This window comes from Schistocerca serialis, chromosome 1, assembly GCF_023864345.2.
Source record: "Schistocerca serialis cubense isolate TAMUIC-IGC-003099 chromosome 1, iqSchSeri2.2, whole genome shotgun sequence".
Classification (NCBI taxonomy): domain Eukaryota; kingdom Metazoa; phylum Arthropoda; class Insecta; order Orthoptera; family Acrididae; genus Schistocerca; species Schistocerca serialis.
The window spans coordinates 1,138,364,538-1,138,383,980 of record NC_064638.1 but is presented as its reverse complement, the minus strand read 5'-3'; the positions used below and the strand labels follow the sequence as shown (position 1 = coordinate 1,138,383,980).

The window sequence follows — 19,443 nt, the reverse complement described above, 5'->3', positions numbered from 1 at the left end:
AGGTAGTGGTTACAATCAGAGACAAATAGAATGTTATAATAGAATGGTGGCTGGCCCTCAGGGCTTTAGATTTGTTGTCTGGACCTTACCCACTTACGTAAAGGCCGGCCGAAGTGGCGGCGCGGTTCTGGCGCTGCAGTCTGGAACCGCGAGACCGCTCCGGTCGCAGGTTCGAATCCTGCCTCGGGCATGGATGTGTGTGATGTCCTTAGGTTAGTTAGGTTTAACTAGTTCTAAGTTCTAGGGGACTAATGACCTCAGCAGTTGAGTCCCATAGTGCTCAGAGCCATTTGAACCATTTTGAACTTACGTAAAGAGCTAGATGACGTACATACAACTGGCAGGATTCAGTGTTTTTAGACCGAAATTCAGCTCAGAAACGCTGACCACATAAAATCCGTTACAATCTGGTATCAAGACTTGCTGTCGTACAAGGCAGAATGGATAGATAACATTACTTCGAAATTTTTAACATCACCAAAAGATTATTCAAGTTAGTATTTAGAATGTACGGGACTGCTGACAAATTATAGGACTTTCAGAGAATATCATCCACACAGGCAGGGAAGTGGTCTTTCTCCATCATTGTTCAATGACGTAAATAAAAGAAAGATTCAGGAGACGGATTAAAATTCAGAGTGAAAGGATATCAATGACATTCGTTTATGACAAGACTACCTTCAATGAAAGTGAGGAAGAATTACTTTACCTGTTAGACAGAATGAACAGCCTACTGAGCGCAGGACATAGACTGAAAGTTTATGAATGAAAGACGAAAGTAATGATGAAGAGTGCAAATGAGATTAACGATAAACTCAACATAAAAATTGGAGACAATTTAGCAGACTAAGGAAAGAGCAAAATATCCCATGACGGACTAAGCAAGGAAAATATGAAAAGCAAATTAGCATAGGCAAAAAGAGCATTCCTCTATAAAAGTAGTTTATCAGTATCAAAGATAGGCCTTAATTAGAGAAATTTCTGAGGTTTATTTTTTATTTTTATTTTTTTATTTTATTTTTATTTTTAACACAGCATTTGTGTGGAAGTGAAACATGGACTATGGTAGAAAAATGAAAATCTATGCGTTTCATATAAAATGTTACAGAAGGATGCTCAAAATTAAAAATAAGCTTAGTAGATAAGAGATGAGTGCGTCCTCTGTAGAATATGAGGAAAACACTGACTGGACCAAGGGACAGGATGGTAGGATGTCTGTATAGATATCAGGTAATATGTTCCATGGAAATTGGGAGAGGCATAGAGGGCAAGTACTATGGTGGAAGACGGAGAGTGTAATGTAAACAACTAATAATTATAATCGATGACGGTGGGTATGAGTGCTACTCTGGGATGAAGAGGTTGGCACAGAAGTCGTGACGTGCCGCATCAAACCAGTCAGAAGACTGATGAAGAAAGAAATCTAGGTACACGCAGGATTGGACTGAAAGTCTTTTGATGAACGAAACACATCAGAAAGGAAATAGGAATCATGTTTTCAATAATTTTATTAATACATGAAATCCTATACTGTTCAACGTAATTTCCACCAATACTAATTAAAAATTACTTCTGACTTTTTCTTCAGGAAAAAGTGGTAATCACTGGACGCTAGATCAAGACTGTACAGAGGATGATCAATTTCTTCCCAGCAAAATTATGTGGTGAGATTTTGTGTTAGTTGTACCATATGCGGACGGGCATCGTCATAAAGCAAACCGAAAAAAAGTCGTTTTATTGAGCCTGCTATGCATTTCGGCTGCTAGATGTTATTGACTTACGATACAACAGTTGTGTGAGAAGTCATTGTATTACCAAGAGACAAAACGGACATAAGTAAACATTCACCGTCTATACCACAACACAATACAGATACACTTTTTCTGGTTGAAATTGTTTGCTTGGTGTTCAGTTTCTTCGGCGGGGTTAAAGTCTCCATTTAGTTGTTCGTTGTTTCGATTCTAGTGTAATACGAAAAACACTTGTTTGCTCTCCAGTGACCGTTCAGCTTAAAAATTCATTACCTGACGCTCAAGGAAATCCAATGCACTGGCCATTCCGTTGGTTTTGTGTACATTGGTTGGTTGATTTGCGGGGAGAGACCAAACTTCGAGGTCATCGGTCCCATCGGATTAGAGAAGGATGGAGAAGGAAGCCGGCCGTGCCCTTTCAAGGAACCATACCGGAATTTGCCTGAAGCGATTTAGGGAAATCATGGAAAACATAAATCAGGCTGGCCGGAAGGATCGTCCTCGCGAATGCGAGTCCAGTGTGATAAACATTGCGCCACGTCGCTCAGTTTTTGTGTACATCAGACAGCGTTTCTGGAAACCAGCGTGAGCACAGCTTTCAGTGTTTTGCAGTAATTTTATGAAGGACCCATCCTGAAACTTGAGTAAACTGATTAGACAGGGACTAAATGGCAAAGCGTCTGTTTCCTTTGCATTCTGCCTCAACTTTCCGCACCAAGTCACCAGAGATGACAGGTGGTCACTCATTTCACGCATCATCATGAATATTAGTACAGGTATGTTTAAACTCTCTAGGCGATCTTCTTATCATTCCCTCCGTCACAGTTTTACCACAGAAAATAGAAGCTGTTTACTCTCTTTTATTAATATTTTCATCTCCAGTCTGTTGTGCTGATTTTGACTATTTGTGATCTATTTCAAAGTAAAAAATGTGGTACGAACATACCAGATGTTGCTATCTCATGACGACGTAACACACCTGTGTACGAGTATGCATAGTAAGTCCATCATCACGCTACGTTCCTGACAACGAAGCCATTTGTGCTTTGAAATCGATAGCAAATAATCAAAAATCAATAAATACAGCTGGCTCAATGTAAATATATTAATAAAATAGGATAAAGACGGCTTGTCCTACGTAATAGATTATTTAGCAGCTGATGTCCCAATCTTTTACAACTCTGTGGATGGATCCAAGATTGCTCGTAGTGTTTCTCCGTTGGTTTCACCAATCTGCGAAACAATTTCAACTACTTTCACGTATTTTTCACACAGAAAATGAATCACTGCGGTTGTTTCACACCGTCCTGGATTTTTGATTAAGTGAGGCATTTTAAATAATCAAAATAAATGTAAATGGTGTCGAATGCTTTCGTTACTTATTTTCAGAGAACAAACAAGTGTAATAGAGCCATCACTGTTGGTGACATACATTAATGATTTTCCGAAATGAAGCAGTTATCTACCAGGATAATCATCTGAAAAACGAAAGAAGGAAATCAGTACTTAGTCGTATTCTATAAAGCGTAAACCTATCAGAAGTATTGAAACTGGCTCTAAATGTAGAGAAATATGAAAATGTAACAACTGTGCCCCAACTGGCATCCTTATCTCAGGAATTCCTGGAAGTAATAACGTAGATATGTGAAATAGAGTGAACATTTTTACTAATGAATTAAGTTTAGATCGCAAATACTTTATTTTTTGTACTTTACACGTTATTAGTTCCGCCGTTTGCCGACATCTGCTAGTAATGTATGGCACATAAAACTAAATTAGTTTCAATCTAGTAAACTGCCAAAATGATCACTACCTTTATGACTTATTTTGAACAGAATGGTCACATTAACTCAGTGGCGGGTGGAGCAAATAGTATACTTTGAGCGCTGGTGCAATTCCAAAAAGGCAGTCTGCTAAACAAAGAACTTACATCAGAAAATTGTGCGACCTACATTGGAACAGTTTTAGAGTGTGTGGGCTTCGTATCAGGCTGGCTAACAGGTGTTATCGAGTGTAGGCAGTGTGACACGACATATATTTGTTTTATTCCCATAAATTCGCACAAAAAATGGAATAGCCAGATGCTCGTAAAAACACTGCTTTTATCAATTTAAAAAATTCGGGGAATGAAATATTCAGATAATTTCACATTTATTACAAGATAACGTGCCTCATGCAACCCACTTTATGGCTATGTTTCAAAAAATTTATATGCTGTTGATTAGCATACACTTTAGGTGATTCATAATTATTATACAAAGACTTTATCACGCCTACTTAGTTTACAGGGATAATACTCAAAAGTGATACAATATGATTAGTGTCAATTTTCTTACCAAATGTGTTGATCACTTTCCTCAAAGCTCCAGTGCTGAGCATTTGTCTCCTCTGCACAAAGTTTACAATCCAGCTAGCCACAAGACTAACGGCCCAAGCTACAATGTATGGTAGCGCAGAAAGTATTCCATTCTGCAAGAGAATATTAAACAAATTGTAAGCTTAATGAGTATTTACGTTATATAAATATTAATGTTACCAACAGCAAGTTACTTCCAAAACCAGAGGTAAGTTATATTATTATCAAACGTCAAGAAATCTCTTTTTCTTAAGAAATTTGAGAACAAGGCATCTGAAATTCATTGGTGCACTTATGTTCATTTATACTGGCTGTATATAATACTCCTGGCAACATCCACGAATAACTTTTCTGTCAGGAAAAGTGCCCAAGAAGAATCTTAGACCCCCTCAGATAATCAAACAATTTGTCAAATTTTGCGAGTTCGTCAAGTTATTTGGCTTTGCTTAAGTTGCCAAACACAGGAAGGGGTGAAAGAAATGTCAATGGACAAAAAGTTTCGACTTGACAGATACGTTTGAGCGTTTACTCTTGGCTTTGTTAAACAACAGCCCATTTCCTGCTAGGATTCTGATGTAGCTCATTTTGAGCGAGAAATAGTCAATGCTGTAGCTCGCCTCGTATCAATAAAAGATCACAGGCCATTAAGAAAATTGCAAATATGTTAGATGTTACAACTTTCCCATTATAGTATAAACGATGTAAAGAAAAATTAAAATTCTACGAATTTACTGCAGTAGCCAGCTATCACAAAGTTGAACAACTGAGAGACTTGTCTTCTTTTTCAGTAGAAGGGCAAAGGCATTCTAACAAGTTATTAAAAGTTGGATAGCCCTACACTGCCCCCACCACGTCCGTGCACGTTCCCACAAGCAGCAGCACATCTTCCCCCATCCCTTTGCTGACATCCCTTCTCCTCCCCAACACAGCCTCCATCTTACCCCCACCACCCACAGACTGCTCATTACACTATCAGACACAGTTACCGCACACAGTCTGGCCTCACCGGCCAGAGACAGTGGTCATGTGTGTGTGAGATGTGCTTGTGTGAATGTGTGCATGCTTTCCACTTTAGAAGAAGGCCTTTTGGCCTAAAAATCAAGTGTATAGCAGTCTTTTTGTTGTGCTTGCCTGTGACTCAACGTCTCGTCTGCATGCTGAGTAGTGATTTATACTTTTCATAATACTGTCGTTAATCCATCCCAGATTTCCCAGTGTTTTATTTAATTTAAAGTCTCTCCATACTCCTGCTGTTTTCTGTCTTTATTTGAAGGCTAATCTCAGGTATAACTGCAGATACTTTGATTCAGGTTTTCATCAGTACATAGACTGATTCACAAGGAATGTTTGTGTGTATAATTTATACATATTTTGAGCAAATTATTTGAACTATGATGAATGAAAGTCCACCGCCAGATTTTTCTGTCTGTTCGTGATGGATAATCTCAGGTATAACTGCAGATACTTTGATTCAGGTTTTCATCAATAAATAGACTGATTCACAAGGAAAGTTTGTGTATATAATTTACGACCCCTGAACTTGACAAGTCTTCTAGACATAGATTCATAATGCTATCCATGCAAAGCCGGGGTGGTTCACTAGCTTAGCTATAAGTACTCCTTTGCATCATCATCAGCCAATTCAATTATTAAATGATGTGGCCTCTTCAAGTCGTGGATTCAGGTAGGCTTTCAGCAGTCTTCTCCAAGTGGGACGGTCTTGGGCAGTTCTCTTTCAGGTGTTACCAGCGATCTTCTTGATGTCTTTGTCCCATCTGTCTGGTGGTCTTCCTCTAGGCCTCCAATACTTTCTCGGACGCCACTCCAATATTAGCTTCGTCCATCTGTTGTCTTTTCTTCTTGCGACGTGGCCAGCCCACTGCCATTTCAAGGAACCTACTGTCTCTAAGATGTCGTTAACCTTCGTCACAGACCGGATGTCATCTGCCCTTTCCCTATCCTTTCTTTTATAGCTCAGCATTGATCTCTCCATGGCTCTCTGTGCAGTCCTAAGTTTACATTTTGTAAATAAGTTCAGTGTCCATGTCTCGCAGCGATACATCATCACAGGAAGAATGCATTGCATCATACTAAACGTTAATTACTGTAGCCACAATTCATCTCAGAAAACTTTTTCCTACCAAACTAAATATTGTTACTTAGAAACAAGATTTCAACACTGAATCTAGAACTATGTAAATCAAAATAATGTTCTATTGCTCAGAATTAAGTAATGTGAGAGGGAAACTGACAGTAAATTAAAAAAAATTTTAGCAACCACTATAAGCCTATACACTGGCCAAATTTCAGCCTTCAGTATTACAACCCCAGACTTCGTGAAGATGCAGAATGTTCCACATGCCCTATAAATATATAATTTACTTTCCTCAAATTTTGGTAGATTTGCTTCTGAACACAGTGCACGTTTTTGTATCTAAAGCCAGGCAGAGCCATCTATGGGTGGCGACAGTAGCTAAATTATAGGTTATACGCAGGCCTAATATCAAAAACTATCTCAGTGCCTATATTTCGACCAAAATTTTTCTTGTTGCTGCTAGTGTACACAGGAATCGCCGCTGTTTACTATTTTTTTGAGAAAAAAATAATGCTATCATAAGCTATTTGAAGTTAGTCAAATGCAAATTGAATGGGGAGTGAGCAAGCAGACGACACCCTTGACTGCAAAGAGAAGTGGGAATTAAATTTTCCTCGAACACGGCGGACGTGTAGTCGCCCAACGAAATTTTAACTTGGGCGCTGCATACATCTTACGGATGTCCAATTGCACACTTTCTCTCATCTATTGCCTTAGTCATCCATATATAATTATCATCATCTTAACAAGTCTATGTACATGTCGAAATAGGAATTCCAACCGAACTCTTTCTGCTCATTCAGAATTAGATCTGGACCCGCTTTTTGTCAGTATAAATTTTAGGCTCCTCCAAAACGTTAAGCTATCGTTCCTTTTGAAATAGAGTAGGATGTTCTAATTTTGCTCATGTTCGTGAGCGATCCTCAGGAACATTATGACAACGTTTGCTTTTTTCCTCTTTTGATCATTTCTTTCGCTGTCCGTTCAGTCGTTGTTAACAACTGCGGTAAATACAACTCATCAACAGGCTCTAGACTTTGCAACGTACTTTATTCCAATTGTTACTATGATGTTCTGAAAAATCAGTTTGTTTAAGTCCATGATTGATTTTAATGTTACTTGCCAACGTTGGTGTATAGGGGACAGTCGCACGTATGATACATAACCTGACATACAGTTCTTAATAATAGTTATTTTCAGGCAGGATCGTGGTCAGTGGCGACAAACAATAATACTCAAAACACCAGAATTTAAAGTTCACCAGACCAGCAAGCGATACATTTGCAAATCCAGATGTGATCCTGCAAAAAAAAGTTACAGTTCCTGTACTAAGTGTCAAAACTGTTCTAACTTTCCAAAATTCTTGTGTGAAATTTTAAAAATCCATAAAACTGAAGCCCGAAACATTTCGGCCACTTACAATCAGAGAACGACACGGCATTCATGAAAACGTATGTCCGTTCTCGTTCAACTCTCGGAATGGACTGTAGCGTGCCAGTGTGTCCAACGGCCTTAAATAGACGTGATCTAAATTTGTGAATTGCTTCTAAAATATTAGATATCGGTTAGAACTAGAATTTTACTAGCTTGAAATTAGATTTTTGCTGGGATTCATCGGTTTCTGGTTATTTACATTTTAATCGGTGAGATAGTTAACTTGCCCAAGCTGCTATCAATTATCATTAAACACGATGAAATTCACATGATTATGGATATCTCTGTACTCTAATCTCTTTTGTGGTAAAATACAGGGTGTTTATAAATGAATATCGGGGTTTTAACGCTTTACAATATTTATTACATTAAACATACAGTTATAAATGATATGTCAAATGAAAGAGCAACTCAAAAAGTTTTACCAGGAACTTTATAAATGTTCAATGTGAGCACCATTTGTCACACGGCACATATCAAGTCTATAGCCGAGTTCCGGATAGGCCGCAAGGGGCCCAATGACAGGGCTTGCTTTGCATGGCCTCCACGTTCAGCCGAACTAACGCCATGCGATTTTTTCCTTCAGCTTCATCAAGGATCGTGTGTACGTGCCTCCGCTACCAGCAGACCTCCCTGAATTAAGAAACCGGATTGAAGGAGCTGTTGCTACAATCACTGAAGACACACTTACGAACGTTTGGGAAGAATTCGGCTATAGACCTGATGTGTGCCGTGTGACAAATGGTGCTCACATTGAACATTTGTAAGGTTCTTGGTAAAACTGTTTGAGTTGCTCTTTCATTTGAAATATCATTTATAACCGTAAGTTTAATAATATACACATTATAAAGTGTTAAATCCCCGATATTCATTTATAAACATCCTTTACATTGATAATCGTTGGAATGAACATCCATGCTTATAATTCAAAATGTATTATATTGATAAAAATTGTAAAACTGTATTTCGATAGAGCTGTTCAAACGTTGTGTTTGGAAACGTTGCTCTGTCAAATCGCTTAAGGTATTAAAAACTTATTAAATTAAGTCAATTGGTGTTTCTGAATCTTACATCTTTAATATCTTAAATACCATTTTGTCTGTCGAGAGGGCATTGTCATCTCGTTTCTGTCTTTCATTTGCTGTTTTTTTCCTAACTTGGGATCATGATGGAAAATGAAAATGTCGTGTGACTAGGGCCTCCCGTCGGGTAGACCATTCGCCGGGTGCAAGTCTTTCGATTTGGCAGCACTTTGGCGACTTGCGTGTCGGTGTGGATGAAATGATTATGAATACGGCAACACAACACCCAGTCCCTGCCCAGAGAAAATCTCCGACCCAGCCGGGAATCGAACCCGGGCTTTTAGGATTGACATTCTGTCGCGCTGACCACTCAGCTACAGGGGGCGGACGCCATAATGGTTCGGATTTTATGCATTTTGTGGCCGTGAAATGAATTTCCGGCCGCTGACTGCCACCCTGGAGGTAACCCACACCCCGGCGTCCTGCAACAGCCAAGCGCCCGTGTCCTTCCCGCTGATAGTGTAAACACTCCAGACTAGCTGCTGCCTTCCTGTCAGCCGGTTTGCTTTGTGGCCTCTCGTTCCCGCCAACGCAGGGACTGAAAGTGTCTGCTGGGCGAAACAAACGACTCCAGTCGTCACCTCCTCACGAGCGATGCTCACCTGTGTCAACACTTGCACGCACCACGCCCTTTCGCCTGTCGAGCTGCATCTACACTGAAGAGCCAAAGAAACTGGTACACCTGAATAATATCGTGTAGGGGACCCCCGAGCACGCGGAAGTGCCGCTACACGACGTGGCATGGACTCGACTAATGTCTGAAGTAGCGCTGGAGGGAGCTGACACCATGAATCCTGCAGGACTGTCCATAAATCCGGAAGAGTACGAGACGATGAACATCTCTTCTGTACAGCACATTGTAAGGCATCCCAGATATGCTCAATAATGTCCATGTCTGAGGAGTGTGGTGGCCAGCGGAAGTGTTTAAACTAAGAAGAATGTTCCTGGAGCAACTCTGTAGCAATTTTGGACGTGTGGGGTGTTACATTGTCCTACTGATATTGCCCAAGACCGTCGGAATTCACAGTGGATATGAATGGATGCAGGTGATCAGACAGGACGCTCACGTACGTGTCACCTGTCAGAGTCGTATCTAGACGTATCAAGGGTCCCATATCACTCCAACTGCACATGCCCCACTCAGTTACAGAGCCTCCACCAGCTTGAACACTCTCCTGCTGACATGCAGCGTCCATGGGTTCATGAGATTGTCTCCATACCCGTACACGTACATCCGCTCGATACAACTCGAAACGAGACTCGTCCGACCAGGCAACATGTTTCCAGTCATCAACAGTCCAATGTCGATGCTGACGAGCCCAGGCGAGGCGTAAAGCTTTGTGTTGTGCAGTCATCAAGGGTACATGAGTGGGCCTTTGGCTCCTAAACTCCGTATCGATGATGTTTCGTGGAATGGTTCCAGGCGAGGCGTAAAGCTTTGTGTCGTGCAGTCATCAAGGGTACATGAGTGGGCTTTCGGCTCCTAAACTCCGTATCGATGATGTTTCGTGGAATGGTTCGTACGCTGACACTTGTTGATGGCCCAACTTTGAAATCTGCAGTAATTTCCGGTAAGGTCGCCCTTCTGTCACGTTCAACGATTCTCTTCAGTCGTCGTTGGTTCCGTTCTTGTAGGATATTTTTCCAGCAGCAGCGATGTCGGAGATTTCATGTTTTACCGGATTCCTTATATTCACGGTACACTGGTGAAATGGTCAGACGGGAAAATCCCCACTTCATCGCCAACTCGGAGATGCTATGTCCCAACGCTCGTGCACCGATTATAACACCACTTGGTAACCGCGTGGTCTAGGGTGCCTTGTCACGGTCCGTGTGGCTTCCCCCGTCGGAGGTTCGAGTCCTCCCTCGGTCATGGGTGTGTCCGTCGTCCTTAGCGTAAGTTAGTTTCAGTTAGATTAAACAGGTCCGCAGCTCGTGGTCTCGCGGTAGCGTTCTCGCTTCCCGAGCACAGGGTCCCGGGTTAGATTCCCGACGACGTCAGGGATTTTCACCTTCCTCGTGATGACTGGGTGTTGGGATGTCGTCTTCATCACCATCATTGATCCCCATTACGGTCGGAGGAAGGTAATGGCAAACCACCTCCGCAAGGATCTTGCCTAGTACGGCAGTGCGGGTCTCCCGCATCGTTCCCCTACGCTCTGTCAAGGAGTATGGGATATCATCATCATCAGATTAAATAGTGTGTAAGTTTAGGGACCGGTGACCTCAGCAGTTTGGTCCCACAAGTCCTTACCACAAATTTCCAAATTTCGATGTAACAACTGCGCCACACACTTGTCTTATATAGGCGTTACCGACCGCAGTGCCATATTCTGCTTACTCACTATCTCTGTATTTGAATACGCATGCCTATGCCAATTCCTTTGGCGCTTCAGTATATATATATATATATATATATATATATATATATATATATATATATATGGTGTTACAAAAAGGCACGGCCAAACATTCAGGAAACATTCCTCACACACAAAGAATGAAAATATGTTATGTGGACATGTGTCTGGAAACGCTTACTTTCCATGTTAGAGCCGGCCGCGGTGGCCGTGCGGTTCTGGCGCTGCAGTCCAGAACCGCGGGACCGCTACGGTCGCAAGTTCGAATCCTGCCTCGGGCATGGGTGTGTGTGATGTCCTTAGGTTAGTTAGGTTTAAGTAGTTCTAAGTTCTAGGAGACTTATGACCACAGCAGTTGAGTCCCATAGTGCTCAGAGCCATTTTTCCATGTTAGAGCTCATTTTATTACTTCTCTTCAAATCACATTAATCATCGAATGGAAACACACAGCAACAGAACGTTCCAGCGTGACTTCAAACACTTTGTTACAGTAAATGTTCAAAATGTCCTCCGTTAGCGAGGATACATGCATCCACCCTCCGTCGCATGGAATCCCTGATGCAGCCCTGGAGAATGGCGTATTGTATCACAGCCATCCACAATACGAGCACGAAGAGTCTCTACATTTGGTACCAGCGTTGCATAGACAAGAGCTTTCAAATGCCCGCATAAATGAAAGTCAAGAGGTTTGAGGTCAGGAGAGCGTGGAGGCCATGGAATTGGTCCGCCTCTACCTATCCATCGTTCACCGAATCTGTTGTTGAGAAGCATACGAACACTTCGACGGAAATGTACAGGAGCTCCATCATGCATGAATCACATGTTGTGTCGTACTTGTAAAGGCACATGTTCTAGCAGCACAGGTAGAGTATCCCGTATAAAATCATGATGACGTGCTCCATTGAGCGTAGGTGGAAGAACATGGGGCCCAATCAAGACATCACCAACAATGCCTGCCCAAACGTTCACAGAAAATCTGTGTTGATGACGTGATTGCACAATTGCGTGCGGATTCTCGTCAGCCCACACATGTTGATTGTGAAAATTTACGATTTGATCAGTACATACTAACGAAACATCTTTTCTTTATTTGTGTGTGAGGAATGTTACCTTTTTGTAACACCCTGTATATATATATATATATATATATATATATATATATATATATATATATATATATATATATATATATAATACCTCAATTTGTACTACTTTCTCTTAATTTCTTATTAGTTAACACGTTAGTAAACGTACTGATAGGAAGGAAAACAGATTCGAGTTTCATGTTCTGTCGACAGGGGCGTCATTTGAGTTGAAGCACAAGCCCGGATTGAGGAAGTAAATCAGCCGCGTTATTTTCGTAGGTTTCAGAGAGTAACCATCCCAATTGAGAAAGTCTACGGAAAATTTAAATCAGGATGTTCGCACGGGGATTTGAACCGCCGTCCACCCCACGGCGAGTCCATTGTTTTAAACAAAGCGTTGGCGCGATTGTCGCTATCAGAATACAGATTTGAATTACAAACACACGCGACAGTACCAGAAATGCGCACTCGCAGGTTCTCTAAGACTATTTCCTGTAGCAGCCATCTTCAAGTGTATTAAATAGTTTTACTTACTGCGGTGATGTTAAATTTCAGAACATTACTGAAGTACGTAGGTATCTCAGTTAGCAGTGTGTAGGATCCCCAGTTCTGCGCCATGTGGGTTAACCCGAGGGCGATGAAAGGGACGGAAGTGAAAATAGAGACCCATGGCGTCGGTAATTTCTGAAAACATAGTCCAAAGATGTGCCCAGCTTAATGAAGCAAACATATTATATCCAATCACTTGAGTAGGACATGTTCTACGCTACCTTCTCGTCCTGTGAGACACATTTTACTGATTCTTCAATGTAGGACAGTTCCTGCGGGGACATGTATCTGTGTTTGGCGGGAGAGTCTGCTCCGAAGAAGAAGACGAGCACCCCCCAGATGATGGACAGCCCTCCAAACGTGTAGAAGATGGAGGGCCAGCCTGCAGCGCTCTGGGCCAGGACTCCGGACACCACAGTCGCTATCACTGTGCCCATCTGGCCACCTGGGGGACAGAAACAAACACAGCTAGCCAGCGCACAGTTGTTACCTGACAAAGTGAACTGAAGACCTCACACGGTGCCAGCACCGTCGTGTTTACCACTGAGAAACTCGTATGGCAGTAGAAGAGCGTTAACACCCCGGAATTCTTACAAGTGGACGACTGTCACAGGTTACACATCTGCACAACAGTGCCCTTCAATGTACAGCAATTAAACATAAATTTGCACTTTCGTTTCACAAAGCTTCTCGGACATAGTTACAGTGAAAATGATTATTCATGATTGTACATGAACCCACCTTTCGTCTGAAGAAAACACTGGTTGCTTCAAATATGATGCTTCATTTTTCTTAAAAGTTAAATGTAGGAGGCTTTCGTGAAATTATGTCGCCCGGTTCGCCCTTGAGGATTCGTTTATCCTGCCATCTTTTAAAAATAATGCCATAGACAGAACAGTTTTCCCGGAGTTGCCTTACTGTCCTCCAAGTCCAATACTGAGTGACAAAAGCTGTGAAATTTAGATAAAGTTGCTATTTCCTCGAATTGTTCGTATTGTCGCAGATTACTGCCTGAGAACACATTTATCAAAACATTCAATAGATTATTTATTAGGTGCTCTTTGCTTCTGCTTGTTTGAGACTGATTTCTGAAACACACAAGTATTACCTTTTCTTGTGGTCTCCTACTGAAGTTTTTCTAGAACATTATCATGTGGCTGGGGTGCTGTAAGCCATTGCGGCGCGGCACGTTTCTTTTCACCGCCCTGCCAGTGTCCAGCAATGTTCATTTGTCTAGCTAAAAGCTGTAGTAGAAAATACTAGACCACTACTGTCTATTGCAGGTCGCAACATACATAGAATTGTCCGGTAAACGGGATGTGGCTAGCTACTGAAATAAAAGTTTTAACTTCGCAATGTAAATTTTCAGGTGTATTTTTACGATAAAGATCACAGTTAATACTGCCAAGTCCGTACTAAGTGGCTACACACTGTAAAGTTCCCACGCACACCACAATCACACACGTAACCAGTTTATGGTATTTACACCCGTTACCGAAGTTAATAGAGTTCACTAGATCGTTTAGTTATGAAAATGCTCGCTCAAATGTTGTGCACTCTGCTCTACACGTAATACCTGTTCCAGTCTTAGATCGCACAACACGCCACGCGGTTTTAACTAACAGTCAAAAGCAATAATTTTGATATTCCGTCCGAAATTCCACACGACTTCCACTATACCGTTCACTTAATAAGGCTTTGTACTACTTCGCGAACTCGTAATTAGCAATTTTCCGCGATTTTGCAGTACTTTCTTCGGAACTGCTTTCAATGACATGTTACTAGTTCGAACCCTCAGCCCCGACTTCTCTAGATCACACCAAAGGCCTTGTTCCCAGCAATGATTGGCGCGAGCCTGCATTTTTCTGGTTGGCTGATATCACAAACAGCAAATCAGGTTGCAGTAATATCCCGCGCTAACCCGCGCTTTACTTCAATGACCAACCATAGTAAAACATTTCTTTCTATGGTAATTGCTAAATAAATAAATTTAGAAAAGTATCAAATATAAATTTACTCCTTCTGAAATTACCGATTAATTTGTGTTCTACTCACGATTTATTAGTACCATAAACTGACTGCACATTTAATTATAGTAAATCTCCTGTATAGTTTAGCCGGTACTTTGTGAATAAACAAAACAATTTTCATTTACTTCTGTTCGTCTTCACTCATACAACACTCACACTGCTAATTACTACACATATAAAACAAGTATAATTATGCAAATACATTACATATTAATCAAACATAACTTTACAACATTGTTTTGACTACGACTGCTAGCACTGTCCGTCAACTGCTGACCTCTGGCGCGTACTAGTACAACTACGTGCAGCTCTATAACTCAGGTCCATGTCAGCTGGTGACATCTGTCGATGACTCATGCCTATACCGATATCGTCCTAACAAGTGACAGGAGCGATGCGAAAGGCGCTACGCCTCACCATGAACCATTGTGGTGTGCACCATCACCACCACGTTTGTCATGTTATTGTGGAATAAGCACTAACATTGTAAACCAATGATCTTTCATAATGTTGAGTTAGTTAAAGGTATCATACTTTAATAAAATACGACGTTGACTTCTTTTCACATACATGTAACTGGGATTCATTAAATATGACTAATGCAGAGAATGATTGATGATATTTGTTGCTAACAACAAAATTAAGTTTTAGTTGAAGTACAAAGAGAGAAAAATAGTTATCTGTACATGTTCTTCTTTGACTATGATTCAAAGTAGTTTTCAGTATTCACATGCGATATCATAAGTATGTTTCCATTTGGCATAAAGTAACAAATTGAGCACACCTATAAGTTCAATATAAGAATAAAACCATACCTTACAAGATATCTATTCCACAAATATCTGATTGTCTAATTGTAAAGATGAAAGACTCGTGTCGGATACATGAAAAGTAACAGAGCTTATTGTGAGCAATCCACCACTCTTAAGGCGTAGAAGTAATTGTTGATCTATGATAAATTTCGAAGTTGACCTAGTAGATAGTAAGCTAGCGAAAAAGAGTTAAACAAAAACTAAGTAATGTGTGTCAGCAGCACTTTTTCTTCAGTGTAGCAGTTTATTTATTAATTATGCTATCTTCAACTCAGCCCTGATTAAGCACAAACTGTTTATACTACTTTAACCAATGTTAATAATGAGTGTAGTTTCTAATAGCCGCTGCTCTTTACTAATTTACATCCTGATTCGTCTACAGGTTCTCCTTCATGGTGGGATCCAAAAAATGCTATGAGTAAATTAATGAATGAGGAATGCTGCGGATAAGTCACGAACAAAATACCTAGCAAACAACTAAATGTATTAGTATTCAAAGAAGAAGAATTTATGGTATGGAAGGTATTAATTTCTCTGAAACTTGCGTGATACATTAAATAAACAAATTTTGCTAATATCAAAATCACTCCATTCCATAACTGCCACGGTGGCACTGACACCGCAACCGTAATAGGTCTTCAGGTACAGAAAAAAGTCTTCGTTGCACAACCTGGGTTTATTTAATTTTCATACGTGATGCGTTTCACGTGTTCTAGGCATCATCAGACAGTCTGGCGAAATTACAAATAAGTATTTATTGGTCACGACATCTTGATAGATGATTGTTGCAGTGTCTATGTGTTTATGGGTTGCATTTTTTCATATGACTTGTCAAGCCAATGGCAGCAATTATCACAAGTGTATCTGGCTGCTGAGGCAGGAGCAGTGGTAGCATTGCGAAGCTTTTTCTGCCTTAATCTATCTAACAAGCCTTCATCATGCTTCGACGTTCCAGATGATATATCATCACGCCATTCTGGTCTCATGCTAGCCCGTGTCTCCCATCTGTTTGTGTCGATTCCAAAGCTCTCCATATCGCGTTTACAGGAGTCCTTGAACCTCAATACAGGACGTCCTGCAGGTCTTTTGGGTATAGAGTTCTCTCTAAGCATCACTTCACGTGGTAATCTGTCAGGATCCATACGGTGGACGTGTCCCAGCCAGCGGAGTCGTCTCTGCTTCAAGATAGCTGAAATCCTGTTGCAGTTAGTTTCAGATAGCACTACTTCGTTGGTCACTCGGTCCTTCCACGTTACTCCGAGGATGGATCTCAGGCACCGTATGTGGAAAGCATTAAGGCGACGTTCTTGTTTGGCATAGGTAGTCCATGTTTCCGATGCATACAAAAGGATGCTGAGGACGCAAGTTTGATATACAAGAATTTTTGTGGTCAAAAAGAGTTTGCTGTTTTTCCAAACACGTGTAGAGAGTTTGCCAAAAGCTGTCGCAGCTCTTCCAATGCCAGCGTCAATTTCCTTATCAACAGAAATGTTTGATTCTATAGTAGATCCAAGATAGCAGAAGCTATCTACGTCTTGCAGAGTAGTGCCATCTAGTGTGATATTCGGCTTTGTGTTAGCACCCTGAACCATAATTACTGTTGTTTACACTCATCGAGAATAGGCGGCATGCGTGACTAAATCTTGATACTAGCTCTTGCAGCTCTTCTGCGGAGTTCGCAACAATTACAGCATCATCAGCATACCGGAGTTCACGATCGACTATCTCGTAGCGCTTTGTCTTACTCTTCAGAAGACTGACAGTGAAAAGCCTTCCATCTTTCCTAGTATGCAGATGTACTCCAACACTGCAATTCTTGAAAACCACTTGGAGCAGACTCGAGAGGACAATTCCAAAAAGTGTAGATGCCAACACACAGCCTTGTCTTACGCCATAGTTCATACTGAATGGTTTAGATGTACTGCCATCGAAGATTACAGAGCCACGCATATTGTCGTGAAAAGATCTTATTAAAGACTGCAAAGTTGGGGGACATCCAATTTTTTTCCAATATGATGTAGAGTCCCTCCCTACTAACGGTGTCAAGGGCTTTGTTGAGGTCAACAAAAGCCATATATAATAAGTGTTCGCGGCACTTCTCTTGTAGTTGTATTTAAGTATAAATTACAATTAAAGACATTAATAAATGAATAAATTAAAAATAACAAAATATGGGCGTATTTTGCACTGTGAGTTTTTTCTGCTCACTGAATTTGTTTGTTTGCCTAAGTTAGGTACCCCTTGCACGCCTTAGTAGCTTTCCTTTGCCTACTGTCATTACCTTTTATCGTCTTGCTTCTAGGCGATGTAATGAACCATTAACAGTGGCTATCTAGCTGCTTCTTCCTAGTTCTTTGGGGTTCTTAATCACGTTCGACCCCTCGGTCACGATTATCAAGGGTTTCTATCGGTGAGCTCAGTTACGATGTAATATTTCATGCGTTGAAATTTATACCCCTCACCAACCCCTGAAACACAAATGTGGCCCTGTGTTCCATAGTCGAGTCGATGCATGTCTTCCTTTTGTTATGTCCGCCTGCTCAGCTGGGTGGTAACGTGCTTGTCTCCCATGCACTGGCCCCGGGTTCGATTCCCGGTCGGGTTGGAGATTTTCTCCGCTCGTCGACTAGGTGTTGTGTTAACTTCGTCATCGTCGGCAAGTCGCCCAATGTAGCGGCAACTAAAACAAGACTTGCACTTGGCGACCGAGCCAGAATGGAACCACTCGGCCAACAATGCCATAGAATCATTTCATTTTTCCTTTTGTTATTTTTAATTTATTCGCTTATTAATGTCTTTAATAGCAAATTAATTTATACTTAAACCATTTAACAAGATAATAATAAGTTGTCTCTTCCTCTATGAATAGATGATGAATGCAGCTAGCCGCTGACTTTGTGTAATGTCTTGTCTGTATAGACGTGTATCTGTTGTCTTTAAGACCCTTTCACCTTCACACATAAATCTATACAGTAATGTAAAGGCCTCCCGCGTCTTGGCTGATCTGTGATAAGACAGACGAAAAGTTATACTAATGGAGGATTATTAATATTATCTCTATTTTCATTCGCTCTCTCTCTTTCTCTCCTTTATCTATCAACAGTTTTTATTATAATATTTCATTACGTGAAATCAGCTAAATAGGATCTTTGGTGGAGTCCTTCGTCTTGGTAATCAGCGGCTGGCTTGCTGTAAGAGATCTTTACATTTATTATTACTGTTAACCACTGTATTCATTCGGGAGAATCAATCGTGTGGACAATTTGTTCCTTTTACGAAAGATTGCGAATTCGAGATGTGTACGAAGCCTTTTTGGACGATTTTACACAGACTCAGTGATTGCAGGCTCTCTTCGACACAGCTGAAACTTCCCCACTAATTACAGGGCCAACGTGATCATCATATGGTTCAGAAAAAAACTCATTCGTTCATTCACTCCTGAACAAAAAGTCACAAACCTAATTTATGAAGGAAATTGTGTATTAAATCCATCTCCATTACATGTCCAGATCTCCGGTGATTCCACGTCTTAATTATTTTCCGTTTACACTCTCTTTCTATTCAAACAAACCGCTAGTGGCACAAAAGTTAATTCGCTCAATTTAGCGAGAAGAAAATCAGAATATGTAATTCTCAGAAATACGTCAATCCCTCAATCCCTACTCCAGAGACTTAGTTACCACTCTAACAACCTTGGAGAATGCATATATGCATCTCTGTTACTTCAAAGAATAAACGCGCTAGAAAATACTTTGGCGTCGTCTAGCTGTCGCCGCATATGTTACGAGAAAATCAGATCAGATACTTTTCCAAAGTGAATGAATGGGGATGGTTTGATTGACAATGATTAATTGGTGCGTGGTAGAGGGTATTTTCTTTGGGGAATTAC

The 19,443-nt window shown here is 40.9% G+C and overlaps 1 protein-coding gene across 1 annotated transcript in view; it reads right to left on the bottom strand.

The window, feature by feature from the left end:
• LOC126459482 (putative inorganic phosphate cotransporter) overlaps positions 1–19,443 on the bottom strand; it is a 189,456-nt gene that overhangs the window by 24,266 nt on the left and 145,747 nt on the right. The window contains exons 5-7 of the mRNA XM_050095863.1: positions 12,934–13,157; positions 12,698–12,847; positions 4,088–4,220 (exon numbers count right to left, since the gene is read on the bottom strand). Coding sequence (XP_049951820.1) covers positions 4,088–4,220; positions 12,698–12,847; positions 12,934–13,157 — 507 coding nt within the window. The remainder of the gene's footprint in view (positions 1–4,087; positions 4,221–12,697; positions 12,848–12,933; positions 13,158–19,443) is intronic.